Source organism: Halyomorpha halys, unplaced genomic scaffold, assembly GCF_000696795.3.
Source record: "Halyomorpha halys isolate HHAL.00 unplaced genomic scaffold, Hhal_1.1 Scaffold852.1, whole genome shotgun sequence".
Taxonomy (NCBI): Eukaryota; Metazoa; Arthropoda; class Insecta; order Hemiptera; family Pentatomidae; genus Halyomorpha; species Halyomorpha halys.
Window position 1 is genome coordinate 725,524 of NW_027111393.1, and position 22,878 is coordinate 748,401.

The 22,878-nt window shown below is 30.7% G+C and overlaps 1 protein-coding gene across 2 annotated transcripts in view; it reads right to left on the minus strand.

Moving 5' to 3' along the window:
• Positions 1–7,506: 7,506 nt before the first annotated feature.
• disp (dispatched) overlaps positions 7,507–22,878 on the minus strand; it is a 31,550-nt gene continuing 16,178 nt past the window's right edge. For both annotated transcript variants that reach the window (XM_014430018.2, XM_067049396.1), the window contains 7 exons: positions 22,340–22,477; positions 20,731–20,950; positions 18,500–18,542; positions 16,785–17,085; positions 16,363–16,508; positions 14,946–15,186; positions 7,507–14,204 (listed from right to left, as the gene is read on the minus strand). In XM_014430018.2, coding sequence (XP_014285504.1) covers positions 14,966–15,186; positions 16,363–16,508; positions 16,785–17,085; positions 18,500–18,542; positions 20,731–20,950; positions 22,340–22,477 — 1,069 coding nt within the window. In that variant the 3' untranslated portion in view covers positions 7,507–14,204; positions 14,946–14,965. The remainder of the gene's footprint in view (positions 14,205–14,945; positions 15,187–16,362; positions 16,509–16,784; positions 17,086–18,499; positions 18,543–20,730; positions 20,951–22,339; positions 22,478–22,878) is intronic.

The window sequence follows — 22,878 nt, forward strand, 5'->3', positions numbered from 1 at the left end:
AAATTTTCGACTGTCTTGAAATTTTCAAAACATTTCTTTTTAAAAGCGATTACCCATTTAACAACGAAAAATTAAAAACAGATACTTACTATTTTCCTCGGGATAATGTAAAATATCTAATTTCCACTGTTTCGGTAATATCCATATTGAGACATGACAACCACCATGTGGTTAGGTTCGTTGATAAATAAATAAATTTTAAATTCACAAACAATTTATTGAACGTCCATTGGTGATTCACATTATTAATGGATTGAATGGGCTTGATGTTCATAACTTCACCAATTTCGGAATAAAATTGTATATGGCGACCCTCATTTCTTGTTCAACGATATTTACCTTTAATTACCGCGACTGCCGAAAACCCCGCTTCGCACAAATAGGATGTTACAAATGGAATTAATATTCGTAGAGCTTTACAACTAAACAGTGGATATACCTCTTTTACTGATATCCAAAAATCAGAAAGTTCCATGCTACCAAATTTTAACTTTAATGTATTATCGCAAGACAAGCCAAGTCAATAAGAGATTCTTCTTCTAAAAAAGTAAATTCTGATGGAACCTTGGCTCTAAATGGATAAATTTATCATTATCTGATTCAAAGTATTTGTCGAACTTTTTTATAAGCTCTAATAGATGATCTACTAAAATGGATTTTACATTGAAAGACAAATTAATTTCATTGGAGGATACAAACTGGTGCAACAAGTGAAAACAATCACTGATACACTCTACTTTAATTTTTATTTTCCATAGCTTAGAAATTCCAGGAAAATTTCCGAATTTTTCAGTTGAATATTTTGCGGCGCTCTTATGGCGGCACCGCGGCGCACACTTTTGGAGTCACTGAGCTAAGGTATTTTACATTTTGTAACTTGATCAAAAATAATCTGGTGTAGTGCGCGTATTGAACAACTTTCACTCCCTTCCCCCCTCCTACTTTGGGTTGAAATTAATCCTCGCTCGTTCAAAATAGATATTTCTATGTTATTCAGGACTGTAATAGTTTATCGTACTTAATTTTCCAAATGAGCATTTCAGTTGAAAGATTGACTAACTTCAATAATTTTCAGATAAGTACTTTTATAAGTACTTTCTCATTGCAAAATTTTAACATTTTTCTTTTGCTAAAATATGTCAGAAATATATATGTGTAAATATGTTAACGCCATAATATAATTACTTTGTAAATAGTATTTGAGTTTTATTAGTATTTAATTTAGTTACATATATTTTTATTTGTATTGTTTTATTTAGATTTAGTTATTTGAAAAGAAAAAAAACATGCAATTATATTTGTTTGTAATAATGAGCAATAGAGGCAGTTGCTAGGGGTTGAGAATCGTCGCTAAGAGGTTGCCTAGCAACGGGCCGACCATCTTCGTTTTTTATGGCAGTTCCGGCTAATCAGTGGCGCTGGTATCGTCGAGGAAGCCCTGTCTGCGTTTGGTTGATCTTATTTTATTAGACATTTTTTGAATGTTTAGTCGTCATGACAGTTCGGAACCAGACCACTTCTGTGTTTCGATTTTGATATGGGTTCCGGATAATTAGTGGCCAGGAACGTGAGTACAGGGCTGGTTACTCACGTTCCTGGCCACTGCGTTCATTTTGTCGGCTCGCCCAATACATTAACACGACCATTGGATATTTGGACCATCGATGAGCCACTACACCAACTCTGGACCATTGCAGCGGTTTATTTAGCTACCAGAGCTGCGACCTATCTCGGCAGCACTCTTCCTCGGACCTATCGGTGTGGAGCAGCTTGCGTCGACTAGTATTTATTTTATATATTTATTTGTTTATTTGTAAATTAGTTTATTTTATTTTCGTTTTCATAATTTATCGAACTATTTTATTTTTATCTGAAAGGCCTTTTTTTTATTTTTACTTGTATTCATTATTAGCCATATTTTGTTTATTTTAGTTTTAGTTTTTAAAATGTTTAAATTGAACCAAATAAATGTTTAATCCGAGCCTGTTTGTTTTTTGTTCATTTTAAAGCCTTCCAACAAAAAGACATAGTCGATTTGAGGTGGCTATAACAATATGAGAGAAATGCCTTATTTAGCCGTCCAATCCAAATACATTGGGTCTCTTTAATACACAGCATAACAATGAATCCATGATCGGACATACATACAATACACATATTTATATGATTTAACAACAATTTTTTTTTTTTACCTTTTTCTTTTACAATTACAATCTGCATAAACTAAATACAATATATTTTAATTATTTTTATTTATATTTTTTAGCAATTTTATTCTCCCTATTTCACTATCTCATACCTCCCCCTCCAGTGATCCGCCACCACGTTTGATCCCTTAAACAAATTAAACTTAGACTTATAGATAGCAATATAAAATCAAACCAAAGACACAATAGTCACAGCGGTAGATCAGTTTAAAAAAACAAACAAATATTTAAAATACAAAAACTTAGTTAAAAGAAATCATAAAAATGAATAAATGAGTTAAAACACAAATTAATAGGTTCAAAATCTAAAAAATATAATGAATAATCTCAGAGCTAATTCCTGTGCAGGTGATGATGTATACACACAAGGCCAAAATAATATTTCCTCCCAAGATCGTTATATCCTTGATACTAAGACCTAGGCCTCTCACGGCGAACTTTCTCCGAAGGTCTCGCGGAATTTTTCCTTAAGGAAAGGGATGCATTTTTCATATATTTCCTTCTTCTCCCTTTCCACTCCACCCACCTGATCGAGGTCATTATTCTCAAAACTCACCGTTCCCAGAAGGACCTGGGCATCCGTTAATACAGCGTCCGACCATCTCATGTTCGGCCTTCCTACTCTTCTCTCTATATGTAAATGTTCGGATAGGACCTTATTTGGGATGTCATCGCCGCGCACCCTCGCCACATGACCTGCCCATCGGAGTCTACCCTATCTCAAAACTTGAAATCATTGTCTCAGTACAAAGCCGACACCTCCGCGTTCTTACTTCTTCTTCATACAATACTCTCTCTAACAGGTCCAAATATTTTTCCCAGAATGGACCTCTCGAAAACTTGCTTGTTCCCAACATTAAAATATTGTAATTATTCTAAAAATTACGACAAAGGTTTTTTTTTTTTTTTTAATTATTTATTTAATGTAATTTACAACTGTACAAAATAATAAAATAGGTAAATATGTAGTATGTTTCATATACACTTGAAAATCTTGGGAAGGAACCACCCATTGGTGGTACTTCACACATTAATTTAAATTAGAAGGTCCCGTGGCCATCTTCTTTTCAGACGCCTCGGAGGATTATCTGGGATTGTTAAGGATGAAAGATTAAGAACTAATGGGTTAGGATGGTTAAGGAGTTTGGAATAAAAAGACGGATATCTGTTTTGGGTCAAATCTGCAACGAATGGGATGTTAAGGTCTTTGTGAATGAGTTTATTTGTAACGTAATAAGGAGCATCAAGGATTTTACGTAGGATTTTGGATTGTAACGATTGGATGCGGGAAGAATTTGATGGTTTGGTGGAGCCCCAGAGCTCAATTCCATATGTCCAAATTGGCCTGATTATTGTAGTGTATACTAATGTTTTGTAGTGAATGGGAAGTTTAGAGCGTTTGTCAAGTAAGTGTTGTAGCAATCGGAATCTACGAGCAGTTTCTTTCGAAATTTTACTGTACTTTAATTAGTGTAGGTACTAGGAATTTTGAGTAGCGTTGTAGGTAATTTTAAGGATATGGAGCTCCGAATATAAAATGAGCGGATATTTTAGGTTTTACTCAAATATATTAAGCTACAGAGGCCGTGCCCATTAAATAATTCAATATTTACTTTTCATTGTTATTTACTTTAAAAACAATAGGATTTATTGTATTTCTTGTATCATCTAGGTAAAAATTTAATCTTTTACTAATAGAAAATAAAGCACAGTTTTTTCTTTACTTGAAAGAACTCAAAAATGGATTTTTTGTAACTTCTGGAACAGCCGACATTTTTTATTCCCCTTACCATGGTTGTCAGTGTCATCAATTATGACTCTTACCTGTATATATTTTACATTGAAGTAATTAGAAACTGGGGTCAAATAACTCCTTTTTTGTCCTCTTGAGCTCTTGAACAGAATATGTCAAAAGACAATCTGCTTAATGACAAGTTACAAGCAACAAACTTTCTCAGGATGACTAAAGGTATCTCTACCCGCTTACCAAGATATGGCGAATTCGCGTATGCAAGATGGGTCATTTGGCCTGACTGGTACGAGGTGACCTAAATTTGTTGCCGACCCGTCGAGAGTCAATTTTTGGACACAAATCAAAGGGATTTCGTGAAAGCCCTTGTATAGCATCTCCACCATTGTTCTTTGTTTAGTTGAAGCTGAGAGCAGTTAGAAGGTAGCAGGTGTTATTTGTTGTTACTTGTTAAATATAATAATTTTGAACATAAAAATGGTGAACATGTTTGCCTCTTTGAAAAACACTAGATGTGAACACGGCGCTTGGATGGTTCCTTTGTTTACCGAGCATTTGTACAAGTCTCCGATTTGCGGCAACTGGCCAATATATAGATCCGTCTTAACAGATTCCAAATTTATTCGTTAGTATAACTTAAATTAAATCTGTTGCTGTTAAATTAGTTTTGTCCTCACAAAATGTTTCTTCTTGGTGTAAACAAGTTGCAGCGGTAGGAGTTTCAAGAATACCTGCTTTTACTATATTTATTGCTACTCTAAATGGATCACAGTTGTCGGCTTCTGCTCGTAATGCACGTTCGAAAGGAATGAACAAACCCACAACGGATCCTTATCAGTGGGGGTAGGGTCTATACTTGTATCATTCTGTATAAGTGGATTTTGAAATCCCCGCACTGAAGCTCCTTTTCTACAATAATCCCCTTCATCCAACCTTGCAGTGCTACTAAGAAAAATTCGCGTAGGCGCAAGCATGTGTATGAGTAATTTGTATTGGTTGGTATAAATTGACCTGAATTTGTGGCCGACCCGTTGGGTGTCGGTTTTAGGGCACAAATAAAAGGGCGCTTGTGGTGCATCGACACGTTTTTGTTCAGTTGGCATTGTTATAAAACTGCCAACAAAAGAATATTCGTGCGCGCGTGTTTTAAGTAATTAAAGTATTTCCTCGTAGTAAATACTTTGTTTCAAATTTTGTTAATTAACTTTATGGAATAATTTTTTATTTAACGTAACACAAATATAAGTTTGTAAACACATTAAATGTTTATTTAGGTATCTAATCTAAGCAATATCTGATAAAAATTCTAATGCGATGATTAAATTTATAAGTTATGTAGTATTATTTATATGAATTTTTATCACCTACAACCTACATAGCGATAATTTGCATTTGACCTATCTTTAATTTGTTCCTATCTGTAATGAAAATAGTGTAAATCCAATGTAATAGCGACAAAGGTCAAAAAGAATACACAAGTATGTGAATGCCTCCTATGTTGCTTTATCTATTGACGGAGTTCTTGTACAAATCTTGGATCTGCGGTAAGAAGCAACCAATCCAGCATGGGATAGCTGTACAAAAATAATTAATATAGAGCAAAGATCATAGAGCAAAATTGCCCACAGTATTCTAAAACTATTTAACCATAAAAAAACTCTCTAGGTCCTGTTGGATACATACTTTTGTTTCCACATTTTGAAGTCCCATCCCTATGCAGAAAAAAAAATCATAATGTTTTAGCTGTTACCCTTTAACCACTGAATTTTGCAAGCAAAGCCACTTGCTTACAAGGTAACCTTACTTTCATTGCTGATGAAAATTTCCATTAGTTTTGATGATAAATCTCACCGAAACACAGATTCACAACTAATCTTAATGTTACAGGTTTGCTCCAGCCTAGATCATCACTTCATTCCACTTATGTTATGACAGTAAAAATTAATTCCAGTATCTCTTAATACTATTAACAGACTCAGAGGTCATACTGTGAATAAATATAATATTAAATTTAACAAACTATGAGCTGGCAGAATACCTGCTGTGAGGCTGGTATTTATTATTTTATGAATTGAGATAATAAATAATTTGAAAGTTGCAATAGAAACCCACAATGCCTATAAACTACTATCATAAAAGAATAACACCAAATCATATTAAAAGTTAGTTAGTGATCGTTCATATTCCAATTAAATTGTTTAAATGTAGTTCTGCTAGGCAGGTCTATGTTCCCATCCTGTACTAGACAAGGTTTTCTTCTTAACTCTGATGTGAATCTCTTCTGCGTTGTGGATAGCTAAGCATTCTTTGATTTCTTGGGTCCAAACTCAAAACATGTTGATTTACAATGGTAGGCTGGGGTTTCAATGAAATTTTTTTTTTGGTAATACTAGGCAAAAAAATATAATACACATGTCTGAGAGTCCTTGCCAATGTGCACCAGAAGCTGTGAAAAAAAATTTATACAATTTTAGAGAATTTTTATAATATCGCATTCCGCCTTTACTCTGCATGTACTCAATGTTTATTACGTATCAATTGATTTATTTTTCAATAAAAAGAAGAAAAAAACTTAGTTCATCGTATTAAACATCATAAAAACCAAAACACGCTTCTGCTAAGGTAGGTAAATAAGAATTTTCATAAAAATGAAAAATTATAAATGTTTGGAGGAAAAAGAAAAGGCGAATCAGGTTCATTTATAAACCCTTAAATACAAATTTTATCAAAAACCGAAAATATATTAGGAGACTAACTTCACAATGTAACTTGGTACAAATTATTTCAGTTGTGCACCCATATCATATCAGAGGTATATGCCAAATATGTTTTTCTTGACTACTCAATCAACTCAGTCATAACTCCAGCATCCTACAATCAAAGCAGAGTATTGAAATAATTTAGGCCAACTAGAATAGGTAAGTGGGATAAAATATTTTAGTTTTTTGGATCTCATAAAACTGTTAGCTACACATTTTCATAGTAATCTAAAATAGATTTTTGCCTAACTGAAACCTTAAATTTTTTTTTCCAAAATCATAAAAAATGGAACGACTTGAATAGTACTCACTAATCTACATGAAACTTACAAGTGGTTTAGGGCCATCTAAACTGAAACAGTATAAACCAAACCTATTTAAGCAAATTAGAATTGGGAAATAAAATAAAATATTTGAGAAGTTCTTCATTTAAAACTACTTTTTCTCCATTACAAAAGGAATAAAATCTGAAAGATGTTAATATGGGTTGGAAGAGTCGATATTCAGCTTTCTAACTGTTAGAGCAACATTGGGTTTGAATAAAATTGTGAGGAGTTAAAATAATTATACTAGAACAGCGGCTGAAAATGCTATATTTTCTCTAACAAGTTGTACATTCGACTTAAGACTTATGAAATTCAAAATTATGTCTTGTAAGTATAACAACTTACTTGCACCATTTGGACATGTATAAAAATATCTACATGCCGCATACAGCCGTACTCCATCAACCACAAAATTATTACTAAAGGTTTCATTGGGTTAAATAAAAACTGACATTTTACATAAATTAAACGAGACAAATATATTTTATATTCGAGATACATGGACAAATTATAATACATGATTGTATTTATAATTCTAATTCTCCTAATATGAAATAGGCCAAACTTAATTTACAAATTAAAACTGTAGCCTAAAATACTGATACATATATCACAAGACAGCAAATAGGCTGACATCCTCACAAAATTGATTAGGCCAATATTGTTCTGTTTGGACCAACTTTATTTGTAGGTATTGTATCAAAGAATAGCTTTGTATTGTCAGCATTTTACTTAATTTAGTCCAACATTTAAAAAAAAAAATTATTTTCAATCTGTCTGACATGAAATAACATATAAAAAAATTGAAAAAGACTACAAATATTTTCTTCGTTTATAAATACCATTGAAATAAAAATGAATTCAGTCAATTAGCTAAGTCTTAAAAATATTAATACTGGCTAAAGTCATGGAATGAAACAGTTCTACATTCCAAGTACACATCACACAATGAAACAGCTAAACTATTCATCAAAATTAATAATTTACAATAAAATGAGTCAATAAAAATAAATTCTTATTTAATTATAAAATACTTATAAAGGAACAATAAACTCTCAATGGCTCGAATTACAAGAAAATGGTAAATCATTTCAAGTTGTGCATAGTTTATGTTAAAAATTATTTCAATATGAGACTAGACTAATATAGCAACTTGAGGGCATTTCAAATTATAGATAACTCTTTCATTCAAGAAAGTGGAGGTTAAATAAAAAGAATTTGAGGTAGAAATTTTTTTTTTTAAATTTGAGTAAGAGAGATAAAATTCAATTAATTGAGATAATATTTTTAATTATTCTTTGCTCTCTTCAAGTTTTACCACTAAATAGTTTCCAATTTTGACTTCAATAAAAGTTTAATTTTCCCTGAAATTACTTTCTAGTTATCCTCTTATATATTTATTGATAGTTAACATTTCCCAAAAGTAAACAAGGAAAAACTTGTGGTATCAAACTTTTCGAGTTATTGAGAGTTAGCTGAATGTATATTAACTTCAAAGGATGCTCTAGGCTCATATGCAATAAATCTTCCTGTCAAATATGAATTTCACATTATAAAAAAACTAAATAAAATCTAAAATAATTATAGGTCATAATAAATATATTAAAACTGGTTACAATTACATTAAGTACAGAGCCCTATATGATGATGAGAGTGATATATATCAGTCATGACATTCATATTATTCATCAGAATCGTAGATCTGATTATAACAAAATACATTATTACTAATTAAACTTACATAAAACTATTCAAAAAATGTATTGTGAAATAATAAAACAAAGCTTAGCCAGCAAATACCAGAGAGCAAACGACATAAACCCAACAATCGTATACTATTTGTTTTATGCTACACCAATAAACCCTTATCTACCCCTATTTATAATCTTGGCAGAGGAGAAAAAAAAAATATATATATATATATATTACATATTACTGCAATAAAGGTTTTAATTTGCTTATTCAATTTCAAAGAAACATTGGTAAGCTTCTGAATATAATTTTCAATAACAGTGGAGTTTCAATTATCCGAAATGATTGGGATTAAATCCATTTTTTATTAAGCAAAATCATTCTTAAAACAAACTTAAATCACATAATGGCATATGATTAGATATGAAGACTGAGTAAAACTAGATTAAGGAAAACACTAATATTGCAATAAGGTTGTCAAACATGCAAAATAGTTTGATACCTTTTAAAAATTTGTTAGAAAATACCTACACCAGGAACAAAAGATGGTATCTCCATGCATGAGGGGATGTGTCACAAATTAATAAACGCTTAACAATTAATATTTCGAAATTTGTAATAATCATTGATAACTCACTCATTTAAGAACAAATATTTTTTTAAGAGTTGCTGAACTTTAAATTTAATTTTTCTCGTTTCAAAGTTTTTTTTTATTACACTTGGTCCATGTGGTCTTCATAAGTATGTAACACTATTATGAGGGCTGTATTTATTTTACAAGGTCAGGCTAAATATAACCACGTAAATGGGTGATAAGAGAACAGAACCCTGCTAAGTACAGCAGGTTGTTCTAAACCAGGAAGCAGGCAGAATCAGTATTATACACATACAACAGCTCTTAGAAAATACTCCTGGCTGTGAGAATGCAAATGAAAATGATGAGTATGACTCATTGTGAGGCAAAAATGAGATTTCACACAATCAACAATGTACTGAAAAGATTTGAGACGAGAGTGAAAGAGAAGTGTATGGTAATGCAGCACAGAGGATATCCAACTCAAACACGGCTTCATTTAATGTAGCTCTACTAAACTGAGTAACACTACCATAACTCCAGCGGATACCATATTTCTGAGGTGCTAGCATCAAAGGTGGCTTCTAGGGAAGGGTATTCTTTTTGACATTCAGAGTTTTCTAAAAAAAAATATAAAACTTTTCAAACCTATGAAGTTCAATAATACAGTAATTAGTTCGATACATTGTCTTGGAACATACTTTTGAGGAACTTACTTCACAGTAATTAGTATCACTGTGGTTTTATTGTAAACTTGGTTCTTTTTAACTTCAAAGAATACATCCTAATTTAGTTTTCAGATTACCTAAGCTCGGAATATTGAGACTCTACAATTTTGACTTAGAAGAAATGAATATTTAGTATCTTTTTTGCGTCTCAATCAATCTATCGATAGCTCCATCTAATAACTATAGACATTTGATAATTAAAATCATCATAAAAATTAAATTATAGAGATATAGGTATTCGACTCAAAAGTTAAAACAAACATTAACTCAAAACATTTTACAACTCAAATACACAACTGCATCTATTATATAAATCCACAGAATATCAGGTGAAATGATAAATACAAAGGAATCTGTCAATCAGTCTCATATATGCAATAATTCAATACTATCTCTTTTCTTACCTTTTCTTTTTACAAGAATTATATAATAATATTACATAAACTAATACAAAACCAAACTAATAGATAAAATAAACTAATTTTAACAGTCTTTAAATCATTATCCAACTATAACAAATATGATAACAACAAAACTCTGAAACGATAATACAATTACAAAATCTTTTTAAAATGCTATAAATTGTGCTAAGTGTGACTTGAATAAAAGTGCTTATTAATGTTTAAGATTTTCATAGCAGCTATTATAAATATGTAACATCACATTTTTAAACCCATAATAACTGAATTTATAACAAGTCTAGAAAATAAAAAATTACGATTTATTTATATTTATAAATATCCACGGAAATATCTTATCCTATTGTGATCATTAGTACGATTTTGTTTTTATGATAGTTAAAGTATAAATTTATTTTATTTTATTTTTAACAATAGATTTATAATAATCAATAGTTTTTAAAGCATTTCTTGAGGGAATAGGTTAGCATTATGTCAGGTTATTAAAGGAATTACAATGACTGAAATTATGGCGTCCAAATGACTAGGAACAGCACTTCGGAATTGAGTCAAAATTTCAGTTAAATTCCGACATGAGGGAGTTGACTTTTATCTGATAGTAGAGTTAATCAATTTTGACCTCCAAACTCTGGTAAAAATAGGTTGACAACTGTATAATACATCTGCTCTCGTTAGAGTATAAAAAATATTTAAACCCAATAAACAACAATTACAGACCATTTCTTAAAGTCATATTCGATCTATTTAATTCTAAACTTCACAAGCAGACATACTTCTTGTGGTATTCAAGATAAGAATAAGGACTGAAAAAGATTCATAGAAAATTATAAAAGACCATTAAAAAGTTATTAAAAAACACTTCAAAACCTATAAACATGAAAATGACCAAGTTCACTATGGAGTAATTCATTGATAAACAATTAAATTATCAGGAGGGCTTATTTCAAGTGAATATTGTGGAATGATTATTTCCACAGATTTAAATGTAGTTATAATATTTTAACTAAATTTATTTTTATTATAATGAATTAATTCCTTATTTCCTACAGGCAAGAAAAAATATATACTGAGGTTAGTTTTAAACAATTCATTTCTAAATTTGTATGCACTTGGTTTCATAATATATCAAATCCCTGCAATAGTGTTTATATAAATAGTGTTACTGGGCAATTTACTGATCATGGACTCATGAACAAGGATTCAGAAGTATATTTTTTAAATACTAAAAAATAATAAACATTTTCAGGAAACAAATATGAGATGAGCATGTCAATAGAATAGCACTAATTGTAATCTCCTATTCAAGAGACAAGCCATACAATAGAAAAAATATAAATTCCTATTTTCTGTGTAGGTCTTCAATTATTTTTAACAATCAACTAGGGGGAAAATTAAATATAGTCCTTTATTAATTTTTTCTGCGATATCACAGAAAAAAATGAATAAAAGATGGTATTGCAGTATGAAGGAGCATTCTTCCCCTGGTTGATTGTTAAAAAGAAAAACAGTAAGTTACAATTATGAACTTATTTTTGAACAAAATACCAAGTCGTTCATGAATTTCAATGCTTAATGACCTCAGGAACGTTCTTCTTAACAAAAGTAATTTAAGAATCGATGATTCCTTTACGAAAAAAAATTATCACAGAATTTGGAAGAAGGAAAATCTGTGTTCTATCGATACATGTTCTGTTGTATAATCAACAGTACATCCACAATCACAGTTCATAACCAAGAAAACAAGTTGTTAAGAAGCTCATATGTTTCCATGATTAAAATGTAGAAATAAGTGCCCAGACCGATTCCATGAAACGTCTAGGAAAAAAATATGCTTAGCAATTAATGTAGCAAAATTTTAAAATATGGCTTATAACTTTACCACAAATACATATATTATTTTATAATTAGACGGAATATAATCAATAATCTAACCATTTTAATAAGATCCACTAGATATTATCAATAAAGGAGAAGGACCTCCTCTAACCAACTCAACACTTTAATGCAATTCAAAATTACAAAAGTAATGACCAATTAAAAAAATATTTTAACAGCCAACAATTAAACACAACCAATACATTATGCCCCTTTGTCATTCAATTAACTTAGAATAAAGTATCAATAAAAAACTATACTTAAGATAATTTTTACATTAAAAGAAAATATTCAAATGCAAGTAAATACCCGAAATAGATTACGTTTTCTTATAATCAATATGCCGCTATAATTAGATTAATACAAATCAAGTACAAATAAATTAAGTTTATTTTTAGATTAACACCAACAATAAAGAGTAAATTAATACTATTTTTTACAATGACATGAATAACAAACAAGTAAACATTGAAAACAAATTTTAAAAACCAAAAATCTGAGGTAAAAAAAAAAATAAAAATAATACCAAGCATTATCAATACTTTAATTTTGTAATAAGAACCATAACATTTAGTACATTTTTTTTTTTTTAGAGAAGTAAATGAAATTCAAAATCATCTTAGGAAGAAAGAAACCTTGGTAGGGAAAAATTTAGAAATTCATCATTTTTTCAGCATATAGATGTCTCACCAATGATGAAAAAAACAACTGAAAAGTCATGTAAACTTATGGAGTACAGCACAACGCTACTGTTACTCCTCTATAAATTCAAATTTATAGCTAACTAAATTGTAATGAAAACTATGTTACAATGATTACACAACTACCGTCCATTGAGTATTATTACTATTATTATTCAACAATCTAAAACCGAAAAAAGGAACAAAAATAAAACAACTAAGCTGAAAGACAAGATAGCAGTGAAACATGGTTAACTATGGGACAGAACTACACTTGGTGAAATAGACCTAACCTAACCAACGAGAGGCCTGCTCTATAACTAAGGCACCCCAATTGACATTTAACAAGGATTTATATACATAATTATAAACAAATATTTGGCTACTGATCAATCGGTAAGTATGAGCAGTCTCTCCTTAATAACAATTAGCCTGGAATCAAAATAAGTCAAATTTTTGTCGCAAATCTACAAAATACGTTTACAAATTAGACAATTCAATTTTTATTGCAAATAAATTTTTTTTTTCCCCAATTTCTCCTTACGACATCAGTTATTTGAGCAAATAATTTTCACTTGAACTATGTATTGTAACACACTGAGCTATAAAATATATACTGAAGTGTAAATAAAATATGACAAAAATTCTATAAACGACATCAAAATTAACATCATTCAATTACTATATACAAACATATTTTTTTTCTAAAAATAATTTATCTATTTGTCTAGATATGATATATTTGTGCTTTAAATTACAGTACTAATTTTAAGTACACTCTTTAAATGCAGTTAATACCAAAGGCATACATCAATAATGATAAAACATACAAAATGTACTAAAATATTTATGAGTATAGTCTAAGAAGCAGTGCTTTGTTTACTTATTACTGAAAGATTAAATAAATAATAAAGTAATAAGTCAAACTACTAAACAAAGTATTTTATAATATACATATTATATATAAATAAAAATAATTTAAGCAGAAAACATAATTTTTAACTATTACTTAATACTTAATAATTCTTCTCACCAACGAATTCATGACAAACAGGGTTGCTGCCACCTACTTAACAACTACATACCTCGTATTGTCTGCAATTTTTGAGCTTTCAAAACCATTTCAACGGCAGGAATGCTTAGCGTAACAGTTCACTAATGAACACAGGCCAAGCAATATCAAATTCAATCCATCTGGAACAAGATTATAAGCAAAAGATCAATATAATTTATTTTTATATAATTTTAATTTCAATGGAAAGATTGCTAATGTATATTTCAATAAGATATAGGTTGTCATAGCAGCTAGGTCACTTGTTCTAGTTTCTCTACCAGTACCTGATATTTTTTGTCACATCTTCTAATTAGCAACCCACCAAGATGTTCCTATCCTATGATATAGGAGAGGAGAGAAGAGGGCAATTAGTATAAAGTTGGTATTAATGATTAAAAAAAAAATCAAGCTTGACTGCCAGAATTTTACCCAACTAAGAGTTCCCACTTTGTGAGGGCCCAGAGGGCTCCTAAACCCGAAGGGTTGACTCACACACACCAACCGGATCCTTGGAGTTAGTAGCACAGTGGGTATCAATGATAGTTTCAATATATTTATCATCTAGAATGAATCTGTACCACTACAGTGTAGTGCACTACTTTGTTAAGGAATACTGATGTTAGACCAATGGTTGTGCAAGGAGGTGATTTAGTCAGAATCACACTCAACCACCAGAATATAAAAATACTCTGTTAATTTACACAAATTTATTTCAGCCGAGACAAATAAATAATCTAATCTATACTTAATTGGGTACTTTACAGGGGGTCTCGTCAAACTCAATAACATAATAACCGAGCACACTTTGAAATATACCACACTACACAATACATAAGGTCAGATGATTTTTGCAAGAAGTTAAGTGAATTGAATGATTCTACCTTAAAAAGATGCAGATGATCTAAGCTGGATGAAGAATAGATTCACCCTCAACAATAGTCGTAGCTGAGGTCGCAGAAGGAGAGTGCTCCGCCTTTCTCCGTCCCCCTCTGAGGGTTCCTAGTTCGGTAGCGGAATATTCTCCTCTATTGCCTCTTATAGGACCGACCACAGACAGAAGAGATGTGAGAAATAATGATGAATACGTCCAACTGACGACCATCAAAACAACCATCAGGGTCCCTAAAATTAATCAGAGGATTATTATTATATAAGGATGTTAAATTAAAAAAAAACTTTCACTAACAGAATAGAAATATATTAGGGGCACAAATATATTTCTACTATTTTCTATCAAAAATTAGGAATTAAAGTCAAAGTACTGTCTGTCAATAGCCTCTATTCAATTTTGCTGTCAATGTAGAAGCATGGCCGGGCGGTCTCAATCATTTTCTCTTCTGTGGGTTATCATGGTGGATCCATTCATCACCAGCAACTATATGATTAAAAAAAATCCTTTTTGTAATGCCTGGTAAGCAGTATTTCACTTATACAAAATCAGAGTTCGACGTTTCTCACCTTCAGTACATATGAACCCAATTTCCTTGTTTTTGAATAATTACCAATGATTTTAAATAATGTGAAATTGTTTATTAGGTCAGTTCTAATGTAAATGCAAGTCCTTTTTTGCATTTGGTACAAATCTTCCTACAATTCCTTGTCTTTGTATACTTCTAGCCTTCCACTACATTCTTTATCTTCCATATCAAACACCATTTTTACACCTTTGAAACCACTTCAACAACTTTTCTCACTTAAAACAGCCTCAGCATATGCTTCAATGAGTAATCAATGTGCCTGACATTTTTTCAGAAAAAAAGTGATATAGAGCCACTAATTCTTTTAAGTTATGTTGTTACCAGAAAAGTAAACTACTGATATTACGTTTTACATTTGAAAATTTCAACAAAACCTTCTGGCAGTGCCAGAAATCAGTGGAAATTTATTTGTACTCCTAATATTAATAAAAATATGAAACAAAATAGTAAATTCAAATTTAAAAATATTTTTCTGAAATCTCAGGTCTAGTCTTTATTATAGGAAGAATGGAGTAACATAACTTAAGAAACAGTAACTAACTGAATGTGTGTTTTCATTGATGAAAGCAGCCAAACCCCAAAGAGGAATTTTTTATTTTTATGAAAGTTATGACAGAAAAGGAAACACTTTCATATTTACATTGTTTCAATAACAAATTGTTAAAGTAAAATGTAATACAAAAATAACAAGAATACAAAAATATTTGACAATACAAGTATATAATCATTGTTCAATTTTTAACAAACATAAATAGGGCCAAAAAGACATCTAATAAATTAAAAACATCATTGCATGCAATGCAAATATTTTTCCTATTACCAATCTGGCGGTACGGAAGGACTATTGAAGGTATCATGAACATGCCAGCTCCAGCTGTCGTTAGCGCCGCCATAAATGTTGGACCTGACATCATTGATATTGCATAACTTACACAACTATCACGTGACCTTTTCTCAGGTGCTAATCTAAAATATTAATTGCATAAAATTAATATGAATATGTGCACACTAAATAACAAAAACAAATTTTTTAAACAACTTAAACTAGATATAAAGAAAAATGTTGTCAAAGAAAATATTATTCAGAACATTAATAAAAGCTCCTATCATGCAAATAAATTTCATATATACGAATTTAATAGTATTTAAAAAAAAATTAAAGGAACTCAATAAACTTGACTTTTTCATTAAAAACGTTTTAAATAATGACAATAAAATATTTAAAAACTATTTTACACTCACCCATAATTTATTATGTACTCCATTGCATAATCTACAGAAAGGCCTATTGTTAATGATAATGAGACAGCTTCGAGTATATTTAATTTCCAACCCATGAGGATTAAAAATGCAATTGTCACAACGACAATTGCTGAAATAGTAAATGCAGCTGCAAGAGAATGTACAACATTCCTTGTAGAAACGGCAACAACAGCAAATGAACCCAACAAAGTAATACCCAATGCTGAAAACGCATTGACATATAAAGATTTTTGAAGGTCGTACAGACCTAAGTATGATATAAACCATCCTCCTCGCATACCTGGGGGAAAAATAAATAAAATTAATGGATAGTTAATGATTTAATAAAAAGCATAGTACATTGGAGTAAAATTTAAAAAAAATTAACTTCCTGGACATACAGAACTTAGAGAAAGAAGATATAGTTGAATTTTGAGTTACAGTAACGATAATTTAAAAAAAAATATATAAAACATTTTTTACAATTTAAAATATTTGATCAAACTGAAAGAATGATTTTTTTCTTCGAATATTATATGGCCCAAGGGGAAAAACAGAAGCAATTATTTCACCCCAATTTTTTAATACTTAAATAAAAATCATATATAGTTACTAGTCAAAATTGATGAGTCTGCAAAGTACGGTTAGGGGGAATAAAAAATAGCGGCTGTTTCAAAATGTTACAAAAAATTAATTTTTCATTCTGAACTCCATGTCTTTAAAATTACCTACATCACTGAAAAACCAAATAGAACATCATTTAAAATAGATTAAACTTGCTAAAACATGAGCCCTAATAGAGCTGTTTATATTCAATAGTTCCAGAGACATAGCTTTTTAAAAAGCAACATTTCATAAAAAATGTCTGAAAAATCAGTAGTTAGTGAATTTTTTTGAGAAATCTATATCTCAGGAACCATTAAAAGTACAGATGTCTATTGGCACTCAAATTAAAGCTAGTTTAATGTAATATAAATGAAAACTATATACAGTTAAGAGTCAAAAGTGATGACTGCCAACCATATGGGGAATAAAAAATGGCAACTGTTCTGAAGATACAAAAAATTAATTTTTGAGTTCTTTTAAGTAAAAAAAAAAATATTGCATTATTTCCTTTAAGAAAATGGTTCAGTTTTCATCTAGACTATATAAGGGACACAGCAAATCCCATTAATATCTGAATATTGAAGAATATATGATGTACGTCCCCTGAAGTTTATTATATTCCAGAAAAACTTAAAATTTTCGCTCATTTTTTATTCAGAGCGATCCTTAAAACTACCAACACTAAAAAACTTCTTAGTAAATTATTTAAATTTGAGTACATCCTCTACAATATGAGCCCAAATAGACTTTTGTATGTCTAGTATATATAAAATGTATATAATTTTTCATAAACCAAACGTTTTTCCAAAAATTTAGAAATGAACGTTTTGTGAATTTATTTTGGAAAATATTATGCCAACAAAAAAATAAATAATAAACTACTTTATAGTACATTCAAACACCCACTCAGACCATAACTGAGGAAAACGAGCGTTATAGCCGGGAAATCGTTTTAAATAGGAGTATAATTACAAAGTTTTATTGTACATTATAAATTTAGCTTTGCTCATTATAATTATTTCATTAACAAAGTTGAAGATTTAATCTGATGAAAATAATAAATAAATATTTATCTATCTAAAGTACCTAAACAAAATGTGATAACTTACCAGCTGGAGCATTCTCCATCTCTTTCTTAGCCCAATTGTCAACCTATAAATTATTATAAATAATTTTAAATAAATGACATATTAGGCTAAGTATATTCATTATAAAAATTATTTATTTTATAATATTTCTTTCAGTTTTATAACACAATTTCTAAACATAATGTTTTATAGTTACCCATCTACAAATTGTTGCAAAAGACACAGTGAACAAATATTCAATGACCTATAGATAAAACTATCAAATACTGAACCCTTTCAATTTCATACATATAGATACCACTGAAGATCTCTAAAGAGGTAATTCATTAACACAATATTATAGCACAACATATGTCAGAAATATGTAATAAATAATCTATAAAGGATACCTAAACAAACAGACTAAACTAAACCAGTAGTACACTAAGTTGATGATGGAGGATCGAACATCAGAAACTTAAAACCTTCTTTCTTTTGCAGGCCAATTGACCTGTCATATAATCTTCAAAAACCAAAACAAATATCAAAACAGTTTCATTTAAATTTTATAAAATGGCTATTAACTTACAAACCTCAAAATCTCAATACAAAAACTATCCTTTAATTTTTTTTTCCTTTTTTACTACGATGCCGAACCACATCCATAATACTAACAATCAAACCTACCTTCAACAGGTTAGTCCTCTGTTATCACTTAATTACTGAGCTTCATTTAATTAAATTTTTATTTATTTGTTCCTTATAATTTAAGATTATTTAAAAACATAATTATTATATATTGTTTCCCTTTTTCTTTGCCAACGACCAAGCAGTGGTCACATAAAGCAGAGATGGCCTGAAAAGAGAATACAGCCTGTGGGGTCAACAAATAAATTTTGATAAGAACGAATAACTGCAAGTAAACTGCAAAGAGTCCTGGACCTTCAGATCAATGGAAGCATATGTAAGAAGGTAGACTTATTTAAATACCTGGGGTCAACAATAAATAGGAACGGTGCGTTGGAACCAGAGGTTAGTTGGTATGGCAAGAAGGGTGACTAGAATGTTGGATCCAGTCCTCTGGAATACGGTCATCTCAACAGACAACAAAAGGTGCATTTTCAGAAGTATTGTTCTGCCCTCACTGAAGTATTGTTGAGCCCTCACTCAACTATACCACACAGAAACCTGGACACTTAACCCAGGACTCTACTCTAAGCTACAAGCAGCAGAGATGGATTTCTCGAGGAGATGCCTGAAGATTACCCACCTGGATGGAGTCAGGAATGAGGAGATTAGAAGAAGGCTAAGGGTGACTGAAGGAATTCCGAAGAGGATTGGAAGGAGCAGATTACAATGGTATGGGCACTGTCAGTGGATGCCAGAACATAAGTGGCCGAAGAGACTTCTGATATAACAACCAAGAAGACAGAGGAGAGGAAGATCCCAAACCTGATGGAAGGACTGTGTGGAGAAGGACATGGCGGGCAGGGGACTTGAGGAGGAGGACTGGTGGGATAGACAGAAGTGGAGGGATACTCTGACTAAACCAGGTAACCCATTGATGGATATAACTTGCAAAAGTAAAGTAATTATTGTATTTTCATTATATACATATTTTTGCACACACACAACACCTAGACACACTATACCTAGGTAGTACAGGTATACCTTACGTTCAAATGGAAGATTTGAAACAACCAAAATCATATGAATAATTGTAACAACAGTGCCCCATGCAGCTGAGAAAACAAAAGCACTCGCTAGCGAGGCTAGGCCAGAAGCAGTCACTCATTTCTCTTTACATATCTTCTACTAGAAAATGAGTGAGTAGAGAGACCTTGAAGTGCCTCCCGGAACAGTGGAGGAGGAGGGAGGAAATCAATAAAGGAAGAGAGGATAACCGAGCCATGGAGTAAATCCACACCTACACATGTATCAAATAACTCACACCATCATCATCAATATGATTAAACCCATAGACCCATTCAAAATTAACCTAACACACCTGTTCTTTCGGCCACCCCCTACTTCAACTGTAATTTATGCAATAGATTTTTTAAAAAATTAATTATGTTTTAATTATCACTATTTTATACAGTCCACTACAATCAAGTCAGCAATTCAAAAGTAAAGGAGTCCCTGGCATTAGGTTGAAGGCTTACTTTATACACTAATAATAAAGTTTTGTTTATCTCAATATAATCAATCTTAGAGAAAGAAAAAATGGAACATTTTACATGAAACATTAAAAATATTTTATGAAACTTTACCTGTTGATAAAATCTGTCCATATCTTTGAATGATGTGGTAACTGTATAATTTGAATCATATTCGACAACAAATGTTTTAATGCGAGGAAACTTGGACTTGCTTTTAACAGCAAATTTCGGTCCGGCTACACCAGGAGTTGCTATTTCAGCTGGAGTACGATAAAGTGCAGCTGCTGCTTTAGTAGCACATTCAGTAAAAACACTTCTATTATAAGGAAATCTGTAAAAACAAATTCTCTTTCAGATTTGAAATGCAGGTATTTACATCAATAATAAGTACAGAGAAATAAAAATGAGCTAATTTTTTTTTTTTTAATATTATGTAAATATATAATATAGAAAGAATGAAATTTTCAGTTGCTAATTGTCAAATCAAATAATTAAATATGTATAGCATTATTTTTCAAACATTTTCATACAATTATTCCTTTTGATTTTTAATAGTGACTGAATAAAACCCAATTTATAGACAAAACCGAATCTTTTGATTATAATTAGTTAAACTAATTTAAAAATGTTAAATAAAACTAATTCAGTCCTGAAAGGTACCAATTATTTCCCTTGAACATTAAAATTTCACAGCTTTCAGAATAACTTTAACAACTCCTAAAATCGGAGCAGAATATCAGGCTTTGAAAAGTATTTCTGAGAGGTATCCAAAAGAGAAATGGCTCCATATTTTTACTGATGGCTCAGCAGGAGGAACAGCAAAGGATAGTAATGAGAGCCTCAATTAACTTGCAAGGTTGCATACCACTGTCGTTGCCTGGGGGGCTATCAGTTGTCTGCTTGGTGAAGATGACAGAGCATCATAACCTTCAGTAGCATCTTGAGAGAATAGGAGTCATAGAAAGGCCCAGATCCCCGTTATGCCAAATAAAAGAGATGATGCTCTTGATGTATGTCCTGCTAGAGAGAATATAAGAAATTTGTTTACTAACACCAAGAATAGTTTCTCAAGAAAGCTATGCTATAATGCACTGCTAGGAAAATGATGATGGTAGCATCAACCTGAATCTTGGTGAAATGAAAAAAAAAATTTGGCCAAGCTGATATTTTGGCCAATTTTTAATGGAAACCGAAACCTCAGCCAAATCTTGTTTTTTTTTTTTTACCAAAACCGAAACTTCAGGCAGTCACTTATTTTTAAACTTTTTTTTTAGAATGGAAACATGTAGTCTCTATTAAAACTATTAGTACCATTGAGTATAGTATAATTTGACAGGATGAATAAGGAAACATCAACTTTACCACATTCATTACAAGAATTAAGGGTTTTTCTGATAGAAGAATTGTAAAATATCGCTCAGGACTTTAATAAAAATTCTTGTGTAATACCACATAAAAAGTATGTTAATAAACATAAGATGAGGAATTTTTTTGAATTCAAATTTAAAATTGTTAAACAAAAGAAGTAAAAACAATAAAATCCTTCTTTTAATTTCTAGTTTCAAGTTTGATTTATTTTAAGTTACCTTTATTTTTATTGAAACACCCTGTCATCATGATCATGACTTCTAATCACAGGTATAATGATTTATAAAAAAAAAAACTATTATCAATTTCGGAATAAATTTGAAATATTGTGAATCAATACATAAAAACATACCTAGCAGTCTCACAGCATGGATATCTACTAAGTCCATCGATTGGGTCAGTACATTTTTGTTCCATCCAAGAAGTGTAAATTTCCAGAAAACAGTTTGAAAGCAAAGGCCCCATTGTTGGTTGATAGAATTCTTGAACCCTTAACATTCAAAATATTATGAGTAGGATTAATCGTTAACATATTTTCAAGAGATTAATAGTTAGAAACAAGATATTTTAAAACAAAAAGTGAAATTAACTGATAACTCAGAGTAAGATACATTAGTGATTTCATTAATAGACCTTTCTGATAAATTTAAATTATCACAAGCTGAAATAGATTTAAATCTGCATCTCAAATAGTCCATGGGCCATTCTCACGGAAATGAACATTGTTTTGTTTTAAATTTTCAGAAATGATTAAGAACTCTAATCATGCTGAAAAAAAATTGTATATAATCTTGGACACTTTAATAAAAATTCATTGTCCATCGGAACAACAGCTATTTTATTTATAAAGAAAATGAACTGAAAAACAAAAGGAAGCAGCTGGACAGAACC